This window comes from Drosophila virilis, chromosome 2, assembly GCF_030788295.1.
Source record: "Drosophila virilis strain 15010-1051.87 chromosome 2, Dvir_AGI_RSII-ME, whole genome shotgun sequence".
NCBI classification, from domain to species: Eukaryota; Metazoa; Arthropoda; class Insecta; order Diptera; family Drosophilidae; genus Drosophila; species Drosophila virilis.
This window is the reverse complement of record NC_091544.1, coordinates 5,944,496-5,966,226: the sequence shown is the minus strand read 5'-3', so window position 1 is coordinate 5,966,226 and position 21,731 is coordinate 5,944,496. Positions and strand designations below refer to the sequence as shown.

Below are 21,731 nucleotides of genomic sequence, written 5' to 3'. Positions count from 1 at the left end.
AATTTAACTGGTTGGCTATTAAATATTACTTTGACTTATATACAGTTACCCAATTTTGAGCCGAATTTGCTATTTTAACAGCTATAAAAAAAAACAGACAGATTTGCATGTCAAAAATGATTGTTCTCTGTTAATAACATTTCATCAAAATGTTAAATGTTGGCCGCGTTTGTAATTAATTCTTTTTGTTAAGTATTTTATCGCCAACCGCATGCGGTCACACTATTTACATGTGTCATGTTTTTTGTATTTATTACAAGAAACGTTTTTAAAATAAAATGTAAGCTTTCGCATTGCACATAAGCGGTCAAATCGCGCGTATTCAAGGTATTTTAAAGGCCAGCTATCGAATTAGTTGCGAAAACAATTGCTTGATTTGGCTTTGCATCGCCTGCTGCCTGCTGCCACTGCAGTTTTCTTTACTGTCGGCCATTTAAATCGAGAAACTACAACTTTAAGTGAAAACGCGAAAAGAAGACGCTGCGTAAGCAGTTACAAAAAGCCCAGCTAATGTGTAGTGAAGTGTTAAAGTGAGCTTGATAATTACAAAAAAAAAAGGAGGCGGCTGCCTACATCTACAAATACAGGCTCCCAAATCTGAGCACGTTTGAAAAGCGACGTCGCGACGTCGGCATACAGGGTGTTGCAACATACATACCTGTGAGTTTATGTTGTTGTTTTAAGTTTCATTCATAAAAACTGCATACTGCATCAAATTCCAATTGGTAACCAGCAGCGCACAACATGCAGCTGTTTGGTGACACCTAAGCGGGCGCACACACACGCACACATGTGGATTGATTTTTCCAACATTACATTTGCTTATGCTTGTGTGAGTGTTTGTGTGTGTGTGCGTTGGGAAAGAGACCAAGTGTTTTTCATTTTGTTTGGGATAATATGCGATTAACGCTTTGCGGCTACTGCTGCATTTCAATTTTGGTGTAAAAATAAATCGTTTACACAGTGTAAGCGCCCCTAAAAAATGTATATGTAAAAAATGTCAACAAGCGTGCATACAGGGTGCCACTAGCACCATCACCATCTCCACCATCACATCAGCAACCCCCACCCCATATGCACGTGCAGCGTGAAGCGCCAGCAATGCTAACAACTAAAATAACAACGAGAACAAGCAAAACGTGCCAAAGCGCAGCAATAAAGCGACATTTACATGAATACATCCAAACATTCATATGTATATACATACATACATATATGCATATGCATTCGTATGTTATAATTATTATGCTAGACTGGCCACACTTTGCAGTCAATTTGGCATTTAACGGTTAGCGGACTCTACGTTAACGGCATATGCCCATAAATATATTTGTTTAGCGCGGACAGGTAAAACGCAAAACGGAAGGCAATGCGCCAACTTGCAACTGAATGGGAGGGAATAAAGAGAACTAGTAGAAAACACATTTCCGGCGGGTAGCGAAGACACCAAAATAGACAACAAGGCACAGTGTGACCGAATCGTTATCAAAAGCTCACAAACTATTATTTATTCTGTCTTAAATTTAGCCTTATATAAAATTTAAAATTTACTAAAAATGAGGTAACTGTTTTTGTTGTTATCGATTCCACTTGCTTGTTGGGAGACCGTTTCCTAAAAGCTTTAAAGTAAAGTTTCAGTAAATAATTTGAGTATGAATTTCGATTAAATTGAAACTTTAAATCTTAAACAAAATTACTGATCAATTTTAATTTTAATTTAAAAGCAACGCTAAAAACGGTGATTTTATCTAATGTCAATTTATCTGACAGAATAGTTTACTGGTTCCACAATGCAACACTTCACGTTGTCATACGTGTCTGTGCCTGTGTATGTGTGTCTGCATCAGTGTGCATGTGTGAGTATGCTTGTGTCTTCGCTCAGCGCTTGGAGGCAGCGCACTCAATGCACTTGCAGTTGCTGTTGCCGTTGCCGTTGTTGTTGTTTTTTATTGCAACATGCAGCAAGGTATGTGTGTCTGTTTGGCCCACTTGATCAAGAGCAGAGGAATGGGCCGCGTGAAGCGTGCAACTGGGCGTCTGCCATTCTACACACTAATCTGAATGCCGCAAGTGTTGTCGGGTTTCCTGTGGCGCTGCTGCTCATTAGGGAATAATTTGCATTAGCTGCGTTGCAGTAAAAACTCATAGCCAGACACACTCAGCTGCACTTATATATACAATATATATCTATTCATATGCTTATTTACATATAGATATTGTATTGATTTCACTTGAACTTCAAGAAAAGTTACAAAATAAAAAAAAACGCTGCATTCGCAGTCACGACTGCTAGATACTCTTCGCAACTTATTGACAGGGGCAAAAATGCAGTGCTAAAAAAATACATTAATTGAATGCGTATTTGCATGTCTTATTATTATTTACAAAAACAATTCGATTGACCAAAATTCAGTTAATTATTTAATGGCTCCAAAAAACTATCTTTGTTTACAGGAACTGACAAGGCACACTCACATACTCTTTCCCAAATGAAAACAGGAAGGTCATATCCCCGCGGAGTTATGTCGTTTGGAACGTCATATCTCCGCGGAGCTATGTCGTTTTTGAATGTCATATCTCCGCGGAGCTATTTCGTTTTGGAACGTCATATCTCCGCGGAGCTATGTCGTTTTGGAGCATCATATCTCCGCGCGGAGCTATTACCCAAGATCTTAAAAAAAAATCATCGAAAAAGTTTCGATATTCGCACCGACCTCGATTTTGAAAAAAAAAAAACATGATGATTTGGAAGGTCATATCTCCGCGGAGTTATGTCGTTTTTGAACGTCATATCTCCGCGGAGTTATGTCGCTTTGGAACATCATATCTCCGCGGAGTTATGTCGTTTTGGAACGTCATATCTCCGCGGAGCTATGTCGTGTCAAATCTCCGCGGAGCTATGTCGTTTTGGAACGTCATATCTCCGCGAAGTTATGTCGTTTTGGAACGTCATATCTCCGCGGAGTTATGTCGTTTTGGAACGTCATATCTCCGCGGAGTTATGTCGTTTTGGAACATCATATCTCCGCGGAGTTATGTCGTTTTGGAACGTCATATCTCCGCGGAGCTATGTCGTTTTGGATCGTCAAATCTCCGCGGAGCTATGTCGTTTTGGAACGTCATATCTCCGCGGAGCTATGTCGTTTTTGAATGTCATATCTCCGCGGAGCTATGTCGTTTTGGAACGTCATATCTCCGCGGAGTTATGTCGTTTTGGAACATCATATCTCCGCGCGGAGCTATTACCCGAGATCTTAAAAAAAAAATCATCGAAAAAGTTTCGATTTTTGCACCGACTTCGATTTTGAAAAAAAACGTGATGATTTGGAAGGTCATATCTCCTTGGAGTTATGTCGTCTTGGAACGTCATATCTCCGCGGAGTTATGTCGTTTTAGAACGTCATTTCTCCGCGGAGCTATGTCGTTTTTGAACGTCATATCTCCGCGGAGCTATGTCGTTTTGGATCGTCAAATCTCCGCGGGGCTATGTCGTTTTGGAACGTCATATCTCCGCGGAGTTATGTCGTTTTGGAACATCATATCTCCGCGCGGAGCTATTACCCGAAATCTTAAAAAAAAATCATCGAAAAAGTTTCGATTTTCGCACCGACCGCGATTTTGAAAAAAAACGTGATGATTTGGAAGGTCATATCTCCTTGGAGTTATGTCGTTTAGGAACGTCATATCTCCGCGGAGCTATGTCGTTTTTGAATGTCATATCTCCGCGGAGCTATGTCGTTTTGGAACGTCATATCTCCGCGGAGTTATGTCGTTTTGGAACGTCATATCTTCGCGGAGCTATGTCGTTTTGGAACGTCATATCTCCGCGGAGCTATGTCGTTTTGGAGCATCATATCTCCGCGCGGAGCTATTACCCGAGATCTTAAAAAAAAATCATCGAAAATGTTTTGATATTCGCACCGACCTCGATTTTGAAAAAAAAAAACATGATGATTTGGAAGGTCATATCTCCGCGGAGTTATGTCTTTTTTGAACGTCATGTCTCCGCGGAGTTATGTCGTTTTGGAACATCATATCTCCGCGGAGTTATGTCGTTTTGGAACGTCATATCTCCGCGGAGCTATGTCGTTTTGGATCGTCATATCTCCGCGGAGTTATGTCGTTTTGGAACGTCATATCTCCTTGGAGTTATGTCGTTTTGGAACGTCATATCTCCGCGGAGTTATGTCGTTTTGGAACGTCATATCTTCGCGGAGCTATGTCGTTTTGGAACGTCATATCTCCGCGGAGCTATGTCGTTTTGGAGCATCATATCTCCGCGCGGAGCTATTACCCGAGATCTTAAAAAAAAATCATCGAAAATGTTTTGATATTTGCACCGACCTCGATTTTGAAAAAAAAAAAACATGATGATTTGGAAGGTCATATCTCCGCGGAGTTATGTCGTTTTGGAACATCATATCTCCGCGAAGCTATGTCCTTTTGGAACGTCATATCTCCGCGGAGTTATGTCGTTTTGGAACGTCATATCTCCGCGGAGCTATGTCGTTTTGGAACGTCATATCTCCGCGGAGCTATGTCGTTTTGGATCGTCATATCTCCGCGGAGTTATGTCGTTTTGGAACGTCATATCTCCTTGGAGTTATGTCGTTTTGGAACGTCATATCTCCGCGGAGTTATGTCGTTTTGGAACATCATATCTCCGCGGAGTTATGTCGTTTTGGAACATCATATCTCCGCGGAGTTATGTCGTTTTGGAACGTCATATCTCCGCGGAGCTATGTCGTTTTGGATCGTCAAATCTTCGCGGAGCTATGTCGTTTTGGAACGTCATATCTCCGCGGAGTTATGTCGTTTTGGAACGTCATATCTCCGCGGAGCTATGTCGTTTTGGAACGTCATATCTCCGCGGAGCTATGTCGTTTTGGAGCATCATATCTCCGCGCGGAGCTATTACCCGAGATCTTAAAAAAAAAATCATCGAAAAAGTTTCGATATTCGCACCGACCTCGATTTTAAAAAAAAAAACCTGATGATTTGGAAGGTCATATCTCCGCGGAGTTATGTCGTTTTTGAACGTCATATCTCCGCGGAGTTATGTCGTTTTGGAACATCATATCTCCGCGGAGCTATGTCGTTTTGGAACGTCATATCTCCGCGGAGCTATGTCGTTTTGGATCGTCAAATCTCCGCGGAGCTATGTCGTTTTGGAACGTCATATCTCCGCGAAGTTATGTCGTTTTGGAACGTCATATCTCCTTGGAGTTATGTCGTTTTGGAACGTCATATCTCCGCGGAGTTATGTCGTTTTGGAACATCATATCTCCGCGCGGGGCTATTACCCGAGATCTTAAAAAAAAAAATCATCGAAAAAGTTTCGATTTTTGCACCGACCTCGATTTTGAAAAAAAACGTGATGATTTGGAAGGTCATATCTCCTTGGAGTTATGTCGTTTTGGAACGTCATATCTCCGCGGAGTTATGTCGTTTTAGAACGTCATTTCTCCGCGGAGCTATGTCGTTTTTGAACGTCATATCTCCGCGGAGCTATGTCGTTTTGGAACGTCATATCTCCGCGGAGCTATGTCGTTTTGGAACGTCATATCTCCGCAGAGTTATGTCGTTTTGGAACATCATATCTCCGCGCGGAGCTATTACCCGAGATCTTAAAAAAAAATCATCGAAAAAGTTTCGATTTTCGCACCGACCGCGATTTTGAAAAAAAACGTGATGATTTGGAAGGTCATATCTCCTTGGAGTTATGTCGTTTTGGAACGTCATATCTCCGCGGAGTTATGTCGTTTTTGAATGTCATATCTCCGCGGAGCTATGTCGTTTTGGAACGTCATATCTCCGCGGAGCTATGTCGTTTTGGAGCATCATATCTCCGCGCGGAGCTATTACCCAAGATCTTAAAAAAATCATCGAAAAAGTTTCGATATTCGCACCGACCTCGATTTTGAAAAAAAAACGTGATGTTTTGGAACGTCATATCTCCGCGGAGTTATGTCGTTTTGGAACGTCATATCTTCGCGGAGCTATGTCGTTTTGGAACGTCATATCTCCGCGGAGCTATGTCGTTTTGGAGCATCATATCTCCGCGCGGAGCTATTACCCGAGATCTTAAAAAAAAATCATCGAAAATGTTTTGATATTTGCACCGACCTCGATTTTGAAAAAAAAAAACATGATGATTTGGAAGGTCATATCTCCGCGGAGTTATGTCGTTTTGGAACATCATATCTCCGCGAAGCTATGTCCTTTTGGAACGTCATATCTCCGCGGAGTTATGTCGTTTTGGAACGTCATATCTCCGCGGAGCTATGTCGTTTTGGAACGTCATATCTCCGCGGAGCTATGTCGTTTTGGATCGTCATATCTCCGCGGAGTTATGTCGTTTTGGAACGTCATATCTCCTTGGAGTTATGTCGTTTTGGAACGTCATATCTCCGCGGAGTTATGTCGTTTTGGAACATCATATCTCCGCGGAGTTATGTCGTTTTGGAACATCATATCTCCGCGGAGTTATGTCGTTTTGGAACGTCATATCTCCGCGGAGCTATGTCGTTTTGGATCGTCAAATCTTCGCGGAGCTATGTCGTTTTGGAACGTCATATCTCCGCGGAGTTATGTCGTTTTGGAACGTCATATCTCCGCGGAGCTATGTCGTTTTGGAACGTCATATCTCCGCGGAGCTATGTCGTTTTGGAGCATCATATCTCCGCGCGGAGCTATTACCCGAGATCTTAAAAAAAAAATCATCGAAAAAGTTTCGATATTCGCACCGACCTCGATTTTAAAAAAAAAAACCTGATGATTTGGAAGGTCATATCTCCGCGGAGTTATGTCGTTTTTGAACGTCATATCTCCGCGGAGTTATGTCGTTTTGGAACATCATATCTCCGCGGAGCTATGTCGTTTTGGAACGTCATATCTCCGCGGAGCTATGTCGTTTTGGATCGTCAAATCTCCGCGGAGCTATGTCGTTTTGGAACGTCATATCTCCGCGAAGTTATGTCGTTTTGGAACGTCATATCTCCTTGGAGTTATGTCGTTTTGGAACGTCATATCTCCGCGGAGTTATGTCGTTTTGGAACATCATATCTCCGCGCGGGGCTATTACCCGAGATCTTAAAAAAAAAATCATCGAAAAAGTTTCGATTTTTGCACCGACCTCGATTTTGAAAAAAAACGTGATGATTTGGAAGGTCATATCTCCTTGGAGTTATGTCGTTTTGGAACGTCATATCTCCGCGGAGTTATGTCGTTTTAGAACGTCATTTCTCCGCGGAGCTATGTCGTTTTTGAACGTCATATCTCCGCGGAGCTATGTCGTTTTGGAACGTCATATCTCCGCGGAGCTATGTCGTTTTGGAACGTCATATCTCCGCAGAGTTATGTCGTTTTGGAACATCATATCTCCGCGCGGAGCTATTACCCGAGATCTTAAAAAAAAATCATCGAAAAAGTTTCGATTTTCGCACCGACCGCGATTTTGAAAAAAAACGTGATGATTTGGAAGGTCATATCTCCTTGGAGTTATGTCGTTTTGGAACGTCATATCTCCGCGGAGTTATGTCGTTTTTGAATGTCATATCTCCGCGGAGCTATGTCGTTTTGGAACGTCATATCTCCGCGGAGCTATGTCGTTTTGGAGCATCATATCTCCGCGCGGAGCTATTACCCAAGATCTTAAAAAAATCATCGAAAAAGTTTCGATATTCGCACCGACCTCGATTTTGAAAAAAAAACGTGATGTTTTGGAACGTCATATCTCCGCGGAGTTATGTCGTTTTGGAACGTCATATCTTCGCGGAGCTATGTCGTTTTGGAACGTCATATCTCCGCGGTGCTATGTCGTTTTGGAGCATCATATCTCCGCGCGGAGCTATTACCCGAGATCTTAAAAAAAAATCATCGAAAATGTTTCGATATTCGCACCGACCTCGATTTTGAAAAAAAAAACATGATGATTTGGAAGGTCATATCTCCGCGGAGTTATGTCGTTTTTGAACGTCATATCTCCGCGGAGTTATGTCGTTTTGGAACATCATATCTCCGCGGAGTTATGTCGTTTTGGAACGTCATATCTCCGCGGAGCTATGTCGTTTTGGATCGTCATATCTCCGCGGAGTTATGTCGTTTTGGAACGTCATATCTCCTTGGAGTTATGTCGTTTTGGAACGTCATATCTCCGCGGAGTTATGTCGTTTTGGAACATCATATCTCCGCGCGGAGCTATTACCCGAGATCTTAAAAATAAATCATCGAAAAAGTTTCGATTTTCGCACCGACCTCGATTTTATCTCGGGTAATAGCTCCGCGCGGAGATATGACGTTCAAAAACAACATAGCTCCGCGGAGATATGACGTACAAAAACGACATAACTCCGCGGAGATATAACGTTCCAAAACGACATAACTCCGCGGAGATATGACGTTCCAAAACGACATAACTCCGCGGAGATATGATGTTCCAAAACGACATAACTCCGCGGAGATATGACGTTCCAAAACGACATAACTCCGCGGAGATATGACATTCAAAAACGACATAGCTCCGCGGAGATATGACGTTCCAAAACGACATAGCTCCGCGGAGATATGATGTTCCAAAAAGACATAAATCCGCGCGGAGATATGACGTTCCAAAACGACATAACTCCGCGCGGAGATATGACGTTCCAAAACGACAGAGCTCCCCGCGGAGATATGACCTTCATCACGATTTTTTTTCAAAATCAAGGTCGGTGCGAAAATCGAAACATTTTCGATGATTTTATTTTAATATCTCGGGTAAATAATATCTGATTTTAAAATGTTATATCTTTTTGAATGCGTACTGATCCCTACCATCAATTGGCATTCAAACAAATTAATCATCGATGGGTTAAACAATGTTGTTGACAAAAAACCGATTCGTTCGTAAATTCAACCTTTTTGATGGTTTTTTGCAATATTTCCGTCAAATAATGTCCGATTTTGGAATTTTATACCATTTTTGACTCGTAAGAATCAGTTCTAACGATTGGCATCAAAAAAAGGAAATCCAAAATTTGTACCCAAATCGACAAATCGCTTATTTTCAAAATAGAGGTCGGTGCAAAAATCGAAACTTTTTCCTGGAGATATGACGTTCCAAAACGACAGAACTTCCCGCGGAGATATGACCTTCATCACGATTTTTTTCAAAATCGAGGTCGGTGCGAAAATCGAAACTTTTTCGATGATTTATTTTAATATCTCGGGTAAATAATATCTGATTTTAAAATGTTATACCTATTTGAATGCGTACGGATCCCTACCATCAATTGGCATTCAAACAAATTAATCATCGATGGGTTGAACAATGTTGTTGACAAAAAACCGATTCGTTCGTAAATTCAACCTTTTTGATGGTTTTTTGCAATATTTCCGTCAAATAATGTCCGATTTTGGAATTTTATACCATTTTTGATTCGTAAGGATCAGTTCTAACGATTGGCATCACAAAAAGGAAATCCAAAATTTTGACCCAAATCGACAAAATGGCAAGGGGTTACATTACGCTTTTTTTTTTCAAAATAGAGGTCGGTGCGAAAATCGAAACTTTTTCCTGGAGATATGACGTTCCAAAACGACAGAACTCCCCTTCATCAAATCGACAAATCGCTTATTTTCAAAATAGAGGTCGGTGCGAAAATCGAAACTTTTTCCTGGAGATATGACGTTCCAAAACGACAGAACTTCCCGCGGAGATATGACCTTCATCACGATTTTTTTCAAAATCGAGGTCGGTGCGAAAATCGAAACTTTTTCGATGATTTATTTTAATATCTCGGGTAAATAATATCTGATTTTAAAATGTTATACCTATTTGAATGCGTACGGATCCCTACCATCAATTGGCATTCAAACAAATTAATCATCGATGGGTTGAACAATGTTGTTGACAAAAAACCGATTCGTTCGTAAATTCAACCTTTTTGATGGTTTTTTGCAATATTTCCGTCAAATAATGTCCGATTTTGGAATTTTATACCATTTTTGACTCGTAAGAATCAGTTCTAACGATTGGCATCAAAAAAAGGAAATCCAAAATTTGTACCCAAATCGACAAAATGGCAAGGGGTTACATTACGCTTTTTTTTTCAAAATAGAGGTCGGTGCGAAAATCGAAACTTTTTCCTGGAGATATGACGTTCCAAAACGACAGAACTCCCCTTCATCACGATTTTTTTCAAAATCGAGGTCGGTGCGAAATTCAAAACATTTTCGATGATATTTTTTAATATCTCGGGTAAATAATGTCTGATTTTAAAATGTTATATCTTTTTGAATGCGTACTGATCCCTACCATCAATTGGCATTCAAACAAATTAATCATCGATGGGTTAAACAATGTTGTTGACAAAAAACCGATTCGTTCGTAAATTCAACCTTTTTGATGGTTTTTTGCAATATTTCCGTCAAATAATGTCCGATTTTGAAATTTTATACCATTTTTGACTCGTAAGAATCAGTTCTAACGATTGGCATCAAAAAAAGGAAATCCAAAATTTGTACCCAAATCGACAAAATGGCAAGGGGTTACATCACGCTTTTTTTTTCAAAATAGAGGTCGGTGCGAAAATCGAAACTTTTTCCTTCATCACGATTTTTTTCAAAATCGAGGTCGATGCGAAAATCGAAACTTTTTCGATGATTTATTTTAATATCTCGGGTAAATAATATCTGATTTTAAAATGTTATACCTATTTGAATGCGTACGGATCCCTACCATCAATTGGCATTCAAACAAATTAATCATCGATGGGTTGAACAATGTTGTTGACAAAAAACCGATTCGTTCGTAAATTCAACCTTTTTGATGGTTTTTTGCAATATTTCTGTCAAATAATGTCCGATTTTGGAATTTTATACCATTTTTGATTCGTAAGGATCAGTTCTAACGATTGGCATCAAAAAAAGGAAATCCAAAATTTGTACCCAAATCGACAAAATGGCAAGGGGTTACATCACGCTTTTATTCAAAATAGAGGTCGGTGCGAAAATCGAAACTTTTTCCTGGAGATATGACGTTCCAAAACGACATAACTCCCCGCTGAGATATGACCTTCATCACGATTTTTTTCAAAATCGAGGTCGGTGCGAAAATCGAAATATTTTCGATGATTTTTTTTTAATATCTCGGGTAAATAATGTCTGATTTTAAAATGTTATACCTTTTTGAATGCGTACGGATCCCTACCATCAATTGGCATTCAAACAAATTAATCATCGATGGGTTGAACAATGTTGTTAACAAAAAACCGATTCGATCGTAAATTCAACCTTTTTGATGGTTTTTTGCAATATTTCCGTGCGATTTTCGCACCGACCTCGATTTTGAAAAAAAAAACGTGATGTAACCCCTTGCCATTTTGTCGATTTGGATCAAACTTTTGGATTTCCTTTTTTTGATGCCAATCGATAGAACTCGATGAATAATTTGTTTGAATTCCAATTGATCATATCTCCGCGGAGTTATGTCGTTTTCGAACGTCATATCTCCGCGGAATTATGTCGTTTTGGTACGTCATATCTCCGCGGAGCTATGTCGTTTTTGAACGTCATATCTCCGCGCGGAGCTATTACCCGAGATCTTAAAAAAAAATCATCGAAAAAGTTTCGATATTCGCACCGACCTCGATTTTGAAAAAAAAAAGTCATAATGTGGAAGGTCATATCTCCGCGGAGCTATGTCGTTTTGGAACGTCATATCTCCGCGGAGTTATGTCGTTTTGGAACGTCATATCTCCGCGGAGCTATGTCGTTTTTGAATGTTATATCTCCGCGGAGCCATGTCCTTTTGGAACGTCATATCTCCGCGGAGCTATGTCGTTTTGGAGCATCATATCTCCTTGGAGTTATGTCGTTTTGGAACGTCATATCTCCGCGGAGTTATGTCGTTTTAGAACGTCATATCTCCGCGGAGCTATGTCGTTTTGGAACGTCATATCTCCGCGCGGAGCTATTACCCGAGATCTTAAAAAAAAATCATCGAAAAAGTTTCAATATTCGCACCGACCTCGATTTTGAAAAAAAAACGTGATGATTTGGAAGGTCATATCTCCGCGGAGCTATGTCGTTTTGGAACGTCATATCTCCGCGGAGTTATGTCGTCTTGGAACATCATATCTCCGCGGAGTTATGTCGTTTTGGAACGTCATATCTCCGCGGAGTTATGTCGTTTTGGAACATCATATCTCCGCGAAGCTATGTCCTTTTGGAACGTCATATCTCCGCGGAGTTATGTCGTTTTGGAACGTCATATCTCCGCGGAGCTATGTCGTTTTGGAACGTCATATCTCCGCGGAGCTATGTCGTTTTGGAACGTCATATCTCCGCGGAGCTATGTCGTTTTGGAACGTCATATCTCCGCGGAGTTATGTCGTTTTGGAACGTCGTATCTCCGCGGAGTTATGTCGTTTTGGAACGTCATATCTCCGCGGAGTTATGTCGTTTTGGAACATCATATCTCCGCGCGGAGCTATTACCCGAGATCTTAAAAAAAAATCATCGAAAAAGTTTCGATTTTCGCACTGACCTGATTTTGGAAAAAACACGTGATGATTTGGAAGGTCATATCTCATCGGAGTTATGTCGTTTTGGAACGTCGTATCTCCGCGGAGTTATGTCGTTTTGGAACGTCATATCTCCGCGGAGTTATGTCGTTTTGGAACGTCATATCTCCGCGGAGTTATGTCGTTTTGGAACGTCATATCTCCGCGGAGTTATGTCGTTTTGGAACGTCATATCTCCGCGGAGCTATGTCGTTTTGGAACGTCATATCTCCGCGGAGCTATGTCGTTTTGGAACGTCATATCTCCGCGCGGAGCTATTACCCGAGATATTAAAAAGAAATCTTCGAAAAAGTTTCGATATTCAAATCTGAAATACAAGAACAACACATTAAAGTTAACCCAGTTCTTGGCGCCGCACTCGTCGTGAGTTGTTTGGAGTTGCCGACACGTGGGGGAAAAACATAAACCAATTTTTACCTATCGTCGATGTTCGTCATCATTGCGCTCTTGATGTTGGGCAGACGGCCAACAAGCATACGAGTGCACAGACAAAAAATAATTGTTTGCTTATAATTTTCACACCCAGCGCCACATAGTATATGGTTGTTATTGTAGTATTTGCTGCTGCCGGCGTTGACGCCGTCGCGTTGCGCTGCATTGACTTTTGACGCTTGACGTTGATAAATGAATCATAAAAGCAGCGCAGTCAACGCCGCCGGCAAACGCACAGACATGGAAATAGAGGAGAAATAAAAGAGAGAGCGAGAGAGCAAAGCTTGCTTTGTGACATATGTTTAGTTGCTGCTCCGCTGCCCACGCATTATTCGTCCCTTTTATATATTTAAAATTCAGAATCAAAAGCGTCAGTCGTGTTGTTGTTGTTTCTATTAACATGACAATCGATTACAGCTGCGGCTCTTGTTATCGCACATCGTGACTGCAAGTTTGTGTCGTTAATTTCGCTCATGCTGCCCACGATCGTTGGCGCTCTCTCGCTCTCTTTAATTTCAGTGTTGTAGTTCTCTCCCGCTGCTGCTGCTGCTGCTGCTGCTGCTGCCGGGCAGTGGCAGTGACACTCAAAGCGAGTCCGAGCCGCGCAACTGGCAGAGTCAGTTCGTCTGTCGGCCCATATTGATATAAATTGTTGTTGTTGCAGCAAATATATATGTATATACATATCTATAAGTATATTGTGTGGGTGCTTTAACCATTTTAAAAACAAAAATCATTTTTTGTGTGCCAAAAAAAAAACTGTTTAAATTGAGAGCATACAATTTTTAAAATGATTTTGCAGATAATCACAAAAAATAGACAAACATTAAGTGGAAATAAGCAGAAATCAGTGAAACAAGTCGCGGCCTATGCATATATGTACATACGTTATAAATGTTCGATCACAAATACATATATATAAATGATATTTAATATATATGTATATATATAATGTGTATATACCAAGAACTGTGCTGATTATATTATGACAATGCCATAGTTGTATGACGTGCCCGCAAAAGAAAATATATAAGCACACGATTAAAACGAAAGAACTGAAGCAACAGTAGAAATCCAAGTTAGATAAGAATTGTTGTAGATAAAAGGCCTTGTCCCTGCCCTTGCTCTGACGCATGCACCAATATATGAAATTATTTGTTGTTTTAAACAATTGCAATTGCAATTGAGCATTTGTTAACATCAAAATTACGATTATTAATTTTGTACTTAATTACAGCTGTTTTGCTATAAATCCGAACGGCCGTTTGTTAGACAGCAGCACGAACAGAACAGATGTCCAGCGAAGAGGATAAACCACCGGCGCCGCCAGTGCGTCTCACCAGTAATCGTGGCGGCGTTGGCATCGAACGTGTTCCCATCCCCGGCACGGTAGGAACGGGCGGAGCTGGCGGCGTCGGGGATGCGCCGCCAGTTGATATGCGCCCATTGCCCAAAGGTAAGCGTGTTCAGTATGTGGTCGCCATTGGTACGTTCAACAAGTTTTTATTTTATTGTTCCACTCAAAGAGCCCGACGATGCGGATCGCAAGAAGAAGACGCTCAAGAACAAGATCAAAGGCTCAAAACCCTCGCACATGGATTCCAAACCAAATATATCGTATCCCACTAACTTTGAGCACACTGTCCATGTGGGCTTTGATGCAGTCACCGGCGAGTTTACGGTAAGTTCGTGTAGAATTTCTCGGTTATATACCGTATAAAGTATTATCATAAATATACTTTCTTATTCGCTTGCTTCTTGGCCTCGCAATCAATTTGTCTTATGGCCGAAAAAAAAGCAATATTAAAGTTTCGATTGCCAATCTTTTTTGTGTTTTGCCAGTTCCATATGATAAGCTTGAGACGCTAAAACAAATAAAAATAACACAAATCATATAAATCTGAACACTTCGATTATCGGAATAACGTTTGTATTTATCCAAGCCATATGCCGTTTCTTTCGATTTTGGATGTTTTTTTAATTTTAAATTGACATCTGATTTTGGGCTTAGTACATTTTAAAGATTTCCTCCAGCGAAAATTTTAATTTAAGTTTTAACGTTTTTTACCGTTTCAATGCAAACGAGTTTTTAATGCATAGAGTTCCATTTCGTTTATTTTTAAAAAATTGTCTGCTTTAAGTGGCGCTTTAAGTTTTTGAATTAAAGCTCAAAGCTTAAGTATAAAGCTTCTCATGTTAGAGCTAAAAAAAAATTAAGCTTATAAATATGTGTGCAATTGCTTACACGTGCTCGTGATGTTCTATTTAAACTTTCATTTATAAATCTCTTGAGCTTTTAAGCTCCAAATTTGTAAGCCTTTTTTAAGCATAATCACTCCGATCATTCATTAGCAGAGAATTTTGTGCATTGTTTTTGTTAATAACCCCTAATAAAATGTTAAATTATACATTATGTTTCTCTCTCGCGATATTTTCTATACCAATTTTGTATTATTCGTTATTATTTCAAGCTGCCAATGAAAGTAAGTAAACACCAAGTCCTAAGCAACAGAACTTGCCTTCATTAGTTTTCTAAGCGAAATTCCAATCATCTGTTGTTAATTGTCTGTCTCCCCATATTCTTTGTTTTGAGATCGGATCTTCCATAGTTCACATTTCGTTACGATTTTGCAAATTAAACGTGTTCTCTTCTCTACACTACACCAAACCCAAACACCACACTAAACTGTTGCCGATGGCTTAGCTTAATATTCGTAGTTCAACTGCTTTTAGTCGCAGGCTCCCTAATTTTTCCCAGATATCATTGGACAAGCAAAAACCCAATCCATGCTTTCCCTTGCTGCTCTTTGTCTCTCTCTCTCTCTCTCTCTGTGTATGGGGCCCACCTTAGCTGGGCCCCTTTTTATTGCTTTTACTGATCTAACAAGCTAATCGAAGTTTCTGCACATTACAGGGTATGCCAGAGGCTTGGGCGCGTCTCTTGATGAACTCCAACATCAGCAAGCAGGAGCAGAAAAAGAATCCGCAAGCCGTGCTCGATGTGCTCAAGTGGTTCGACAATACAACCAAACAGAGGCCAAGTTCCAAGTACATGACAAATGCCATAACGACGCATTCGGGTAAGTGCAGACGTCATCTTTCAATATCTTTCTGTCAGACCACAAAACCCTATTGTATGATGAATCGATCGGAAGAATCTTTTTCGTATAAAAATAATAAGGGTTCGAAGGTGTTAAATCTTCGGAAAACCTGAAATAGTTATTGAATGGGGTTTTAAACCAACTCGAGCTTGAATCCGGAACTCATTCTTTAGCATATGTAAAGTGCCCTTTAATTTGCCTATAAATAAACAAACAATTGAAATAATTGTATTTACTGATTTCAGGATCTTCGCTGAGCCGCGTGAGCAGCAGTAGTCCCAGCAGCACGCCGACAGACTCAGAGCTGCATGCCTCAAACAGTGGTGGCAACTTGATTGGCGTGCAGCTGGGCAGCATGACATTGGGTCCCAATGCGAACAATGTGTCCGCTGCAGGTCAACTGCTGGGCAATCACTACCAACAGCAGCAGCAGCAATTATTACAGCAGCAACAGCTGCAGAATCAACAGCAACAGCAGCAGCAACACCAGCATCAGCATCACATTGGCCTGAGTCAATCGCATTCGTACAATTTTGTTGGCCACACAGCCTCCACATCGACATCGCAACATTCATCTGCCAATGAGAATGATATGTATGCAGATGTTGGCATGCTGCCGCAGCAGCCGCCGCCGCCGCCAGTTGCATCCCGGCCTGAGCGCACGAAGTCTATCTACACGCGACCCATCGAGGAACTGCAGCCAACACCAATGCCAGCGGCACCGGCCACAACGCCCACAACGCCACTACAAAACCACAAAACGACAACGGCGGCGGCGTCTCCTCTACTGCTTAACAATGCCACAACGACGCTGGACAAGAACAAGAACAATGCAAGTGAGTTATTTACAGCGATTTGGCAAGCCATATCCTTAGCTATTTGTCAAATACAATATTTTCCAAGCCCTTGCAGTCTCAGGAAATACCTGACTTTAATCGCTTTCCCAAGATATGCTACAAAGTTGATGCTAAATTTAACCCATCCGCTCTGGCTTAATATTCAATGTCAATAAATAATTAGGTGACCTTAGGTCAAGAAACGTATAAGATCATAGTTAAATATATTATGGGAATTTTTAATCAAATTTAAGAAATACTTGTTGATAAAAAATTCATTTTATTTGTTAAATTACATTTATTTATGGAATACTGGACAGTTAATATGAACCCAAGCGCAGTTTTCTTTTATCATTTTTAAACTCATAAATATCAATTTAGGCTTCAAATTTGGGTTGTACTTAAAATAGTATTGATAAAAGAATAAATAATTTTTAATTTTATATCAATAATTGTCAGAAAATCGATCTTCCATATTGCTGCAAGGGTAAATGGCGACTTCGGTTTAGTTCGAAGATGGTTTCAGTTCTCTTGTTTTAGTTGAAGTAATTGATGCATTGATGAATTGATGCATATTGCTAATGTTATTGTCATTTGTATCGCCTCTTCTGTGTTCTGTTTTGTTCTGTTTTGAAATTGCTTTGAATTGCTGCTTAACAACCAAACAACAGCAACATCAGCAACAACTGCAAATGCAACTGCGACAGAAGCAGACAGCTCCACAGCGGCAACAGCAGCAACAGCAGCAACAGCAACAACAACCACAGCAACAGCAGCAACAACAACAGAAACAGAAGGCATTGAGGCAACAACAACAGCTGCTACTGCTCGTATTTTGTCTGCTTTGGCAAATGCTACTAATTGTCCTCCCACTAGCGGTACCTCAACTACCATAACTGCAGCTCCTAACAGAGAGGAGCAGCAGCAGCAGCAGCAGCTTCTTGAGTGTAATGCTGCAGCAGCAGATGCAACAGCAACAGCAACAACGACTAATCACGACTCTTCTGCTTCCTCCTTTTCATCGTTCCCCTCGTTTCATGATGATGCGACGCCGCCGCTTTGCGCTCACATCTTGCCCACGATACACTGTACAACACCAACGTCTTCCATACGCAACTCTGCCGTTGTTCCCACGACCACGCCTACTATTACGATGGTAACACCTGCCACACCTGCTAAAGATCTGTACCACGATCCGGCGGCCAACAATCTCAACGCCTCAGCGTTGGCAGCTACGCCAGCAGCGGGTACACAAATTGCGGTGCCACAGCAGGCAGCGGGTGCCACAACAACTACGACAACACGTGCCGCCAATGCCAAGAAGAAGAAAATGTCTGATGAGGAAATACTGGAGAAGCTGCGCACCATTGTCTCTGTCGGCGATCCCAATCGCAAGTACACCAAGATGGAGAAAATTGGCCAAGGTGCTTCAGGCACCGTTTACACGGCCATTGAGTCCTCAACGGGTATGGAGGTTGCCATCAAACAGATGAACTTGTCGCAGCAGCCCAAAAAGGAGCTCATCATCAATGAGATACTGGTTATGCGAGAGAACAAGCATCCTAATGTGGTTAACTATTTGGACAGCTATTTGGTATCGGAGGAGCTATGGGTAGTTATGGAATATCTGCCTGGTGGCTCTCTCACCGATGTTGTTACCGAGACCTGCATGGATGAGGGACAAATTGCAGCCGTTTGTCGTGAGGTGCTGCAGGCGCTCGAGTTTCTGCACGCCAATCAGGTAATTCATCGCGATATTAAAAGTGATAACATATTGCTTGGCCTGGATGGCTCCGTCAAGCTGACTGATTTTGGATTCTGTGCGCAAATTTCGCCGGAACAATCCAAACGCACAACCATGGTTGGCACACCCTATTGGATGGCTCCCGAGGTAGTCACACGCAAGCAGTATGGACCCAAGGTGCGTATTACAATTTGGCTGCTTAAACATATATATATTATAAAATGTTAATGCTTACAGGTCGATTTGTGGTCGCTGGGCATTATGGCTATTGAAATGGTTGAGGGGGAGCCGCCTTATTTGAACGAAAATCCGCTAAAAGCCTTGTACCTCATTGCCACAAATGGCAAGCCGGAGATTAAGGAAAAAGACAAACTAACGGGCGCATTTCAAGATTTTCTAGATCAGTGTCTGGAAGTGGAAGTGGAGCGGCGCGCCAGCGCCATGGACCTGCTAAAGGTGTGTGAAGCAATGCTAGATTTTTAAAGCTTTTTAATTTACATTGTATTTCAATTTGCAGCATCCCTTCCTGAAATTGGCGCGTCCATTGGCCAGTCTGACGCCTTTGATTATGGCCGCCAAGGAGGCAACCAAGGGCAACTGATTGACAACCAAAAAACAGCAGCTTATTTAACCATTACTAATGAATCACTATTACAAAAAGCAACAGCAGCAGCGAGAACAGCAACAACAACAACCACAGCAACAACAACAACAACAATAGCAACAATTTATGCGTATAAATGAACAGATGATAAATTATTAGTGTTTATGATTATTTATATTAACGTATTTATATACATACACATATATACTTATTATATACATTATTAACTACTCGTAACAAAACCGAAATCAAGGATCAACTGCAACACACACGTAGCCAAGCGTAGTTCAATTCACACGGCAACAATTTGGTTTCCAGTCTATTTATGAACATTTTTTTTTTTTTTAAATTCAATGTGTTTCCAAGCCTTGAAAACGTCAGCAAACATTTTTTCAATTTTAATTTTTGCTGCTGATTTGTTATACCAAATTATCGGGCATTTTAAATGCCTTTGAATTTGTCTTTGATAATCGATACAAATTCATTAAACACCTTTAATTAAACCTACAAATTAAAATTGGCATTTGCATTTAAATATCATATGAAGATCATAATATAATAATACTATGTTATAACAATTGTATAAAGAAAAATTAAATACATAAATTTTATTTTAGTTTTTCAACTTTGTCTATAAGAAGCAACTGATTAGAAACGAAAAAAACTTTCGAAATTCTTGCGCAAAACGCTATAACACTAACTTTAATCACTTAAGAGTATTATTTAACTGTTTCGTTTGCAAACTTTTGTTACATTCAGTGAGAATTTCAATTAGTTTCTTAAACTGCTTTATTTAATAAAAAACGTAAATATATTTTTTTATATATGCGCTTGTAAGTGTTTATTATATTCAAGTATATTTTATTATTGTTTTCCGCATAGCTGCTCCCTGAAGTTAATTTCCAACAAACTCATCTGAGATATTTTTGTATTTGTTTTTAACATTCACAAAGGATCTGTCCAAACATGTTGTTACCAAATACCTAATCAAGCTTTGCCCATCGCTCACACACACACACACACACACACTCACACACAAACACACAGCAAACACCGCCTCCCTTTTTGTACCATGTCTGTATACATACGTAGTTGTAAATCAAAGATAACATGTAATTGTAAAAGAGTTTACCATGATATTAGAAGAGCCTATATTTTTCAAATTCATAACAACAATGCAACGTAGTTTATGATGATAACAAGGTATAGCAATTTATTGATATATAGACATAGCTAATAGAAAACGAAACAAAATAAAGAGAAACATTCTAAACTGTTTAATAAGTTGGCAATAGCAACTAAATATAACTAGCAATTAAATAGCGTGTAACAATGACAAAAGCAGTTACTTTGTGCCTAACCTATAAACAAAAAAAAAAGGGAAAACAAAATTGAAATGCATTCAATAAGAGCAACAACAACAATTAATAATAATATTAATAGAAACTAACTGATATAGATTAGCATAGCACGTAGCGTAGGACGGCCAACATAAATAAAAAACAAAAGCTCGGTGGTTCAACCTCATCTAAGTTGAGGCATAGAGAATCAAGAATATTATTCATATTAATTTCAGTTCACATCATGATCGGCAATAGGTTTATGCAAAAATATTGTCACTTCGTTTCAATGCAATAACCCGAACTTAAGTAGTTCCCGACGTTCCTAGCTATACTTGTTCTTTCAGTTATACTGTTGATTTTCATTTCTAGGAGCATCTTTTAAGTTTCAACTGTCAATAAACAGTTGCAGGATAGAAGATTGTTTATTATGCAAACATAGTTCGTAAAGACGATTAAATATTCTTTTTGTTTTTAGTAAGACCAAACATTAAAGTCCTTTATTTACTCAAATGAGATGTAGTGTAAAATAGTTAATATTATGAATATTATTTATGATACAGTACAGCGTATTTAAGCGAAATAATTTCCAAAGCGAATAAAGTTTTTTCTTTAATTTCACACTTTAAATGTCGTGAGTAAATAATTTTGGAGTACCTATTAAATCCATCTACACAATATTCGCATGTCAAAATTGCAAAAACATTAACTGAAAGTGAACCTATAAATAATAACTTATTAGATGTGATGGGATTAGTTTTACAAATTCCCAAACGAGCGAGTAATCCGTTAAACTCATTGTTAACAGCTCAATAACACCAACAAAAAAAACACATGAAATAATTGTGGCAAATATTTTGTACAATACAAACGAAGCGCATTATTTTCGCTATTAGTTCCTAACAGGCACACAGACATTTACATTAAATACAAATATGTATCAACAATAATTTGAACTATGTGTTTAAAAGTGAACGCCAAATTTCAAGGCGCCGACGTTGAAAACGAATATGAAACATATAATATAGAAATTAATTTATTTTTTAGTACCTAGGAAACTCATACAAAAATGCAGAACGAATCTGAGTTTAACAATAATGGTAGCAAT

General features: G+C 39.9%; 1 protein-coding gene across 2 annotated transcripts; it reads left to right on the top strand.

Moving 5' to 3' along the window:
* The first annotated feature begins 205 nt into the window (after positions 1 to 205).
* Pak (serine/threonine-protein kinase PAK 3-like protein) lies at positions 206 to 21,526 on the top strand. 2 transcript variants are annotated; one of them, XM_015172269.3, is made up of 8 exons: positions 206 to 660; positions 14,236 to 14,454; positions 14,525 to 14,679; positions 15,913 to 16,078; positions 16,345 to 16,935; positions 18,117 to 18,856; positions 18,917 to 19,135; positions 19,197 to 21,526. In XM_015172269.3, the coding sequence occupies exons 2-8, from the start codon at positions 14,292 to 14,294 to the stop codon at positions 19,278 to 19,280; spliced, it is 2,118 nt and encodes a 705-aa protein (XP_015027755.1). In that variant the 5' UTR covers positions 206 to 660; positions 14,236 to 14,291; the 3' UTR covers positions 19,281 to 21,526. The 2 variants fall into 2 exon arrangements, with proteins under 2 accessions (XP_015027755.1, XP_070063867.1); XM_070207766.1 differs by lacking the exon at positions 206 to 660 and adding an exon at positions 13,650 to 13,673.
* Positions 21,527 to 21,731: the final 205 nt, after the last annotated feature.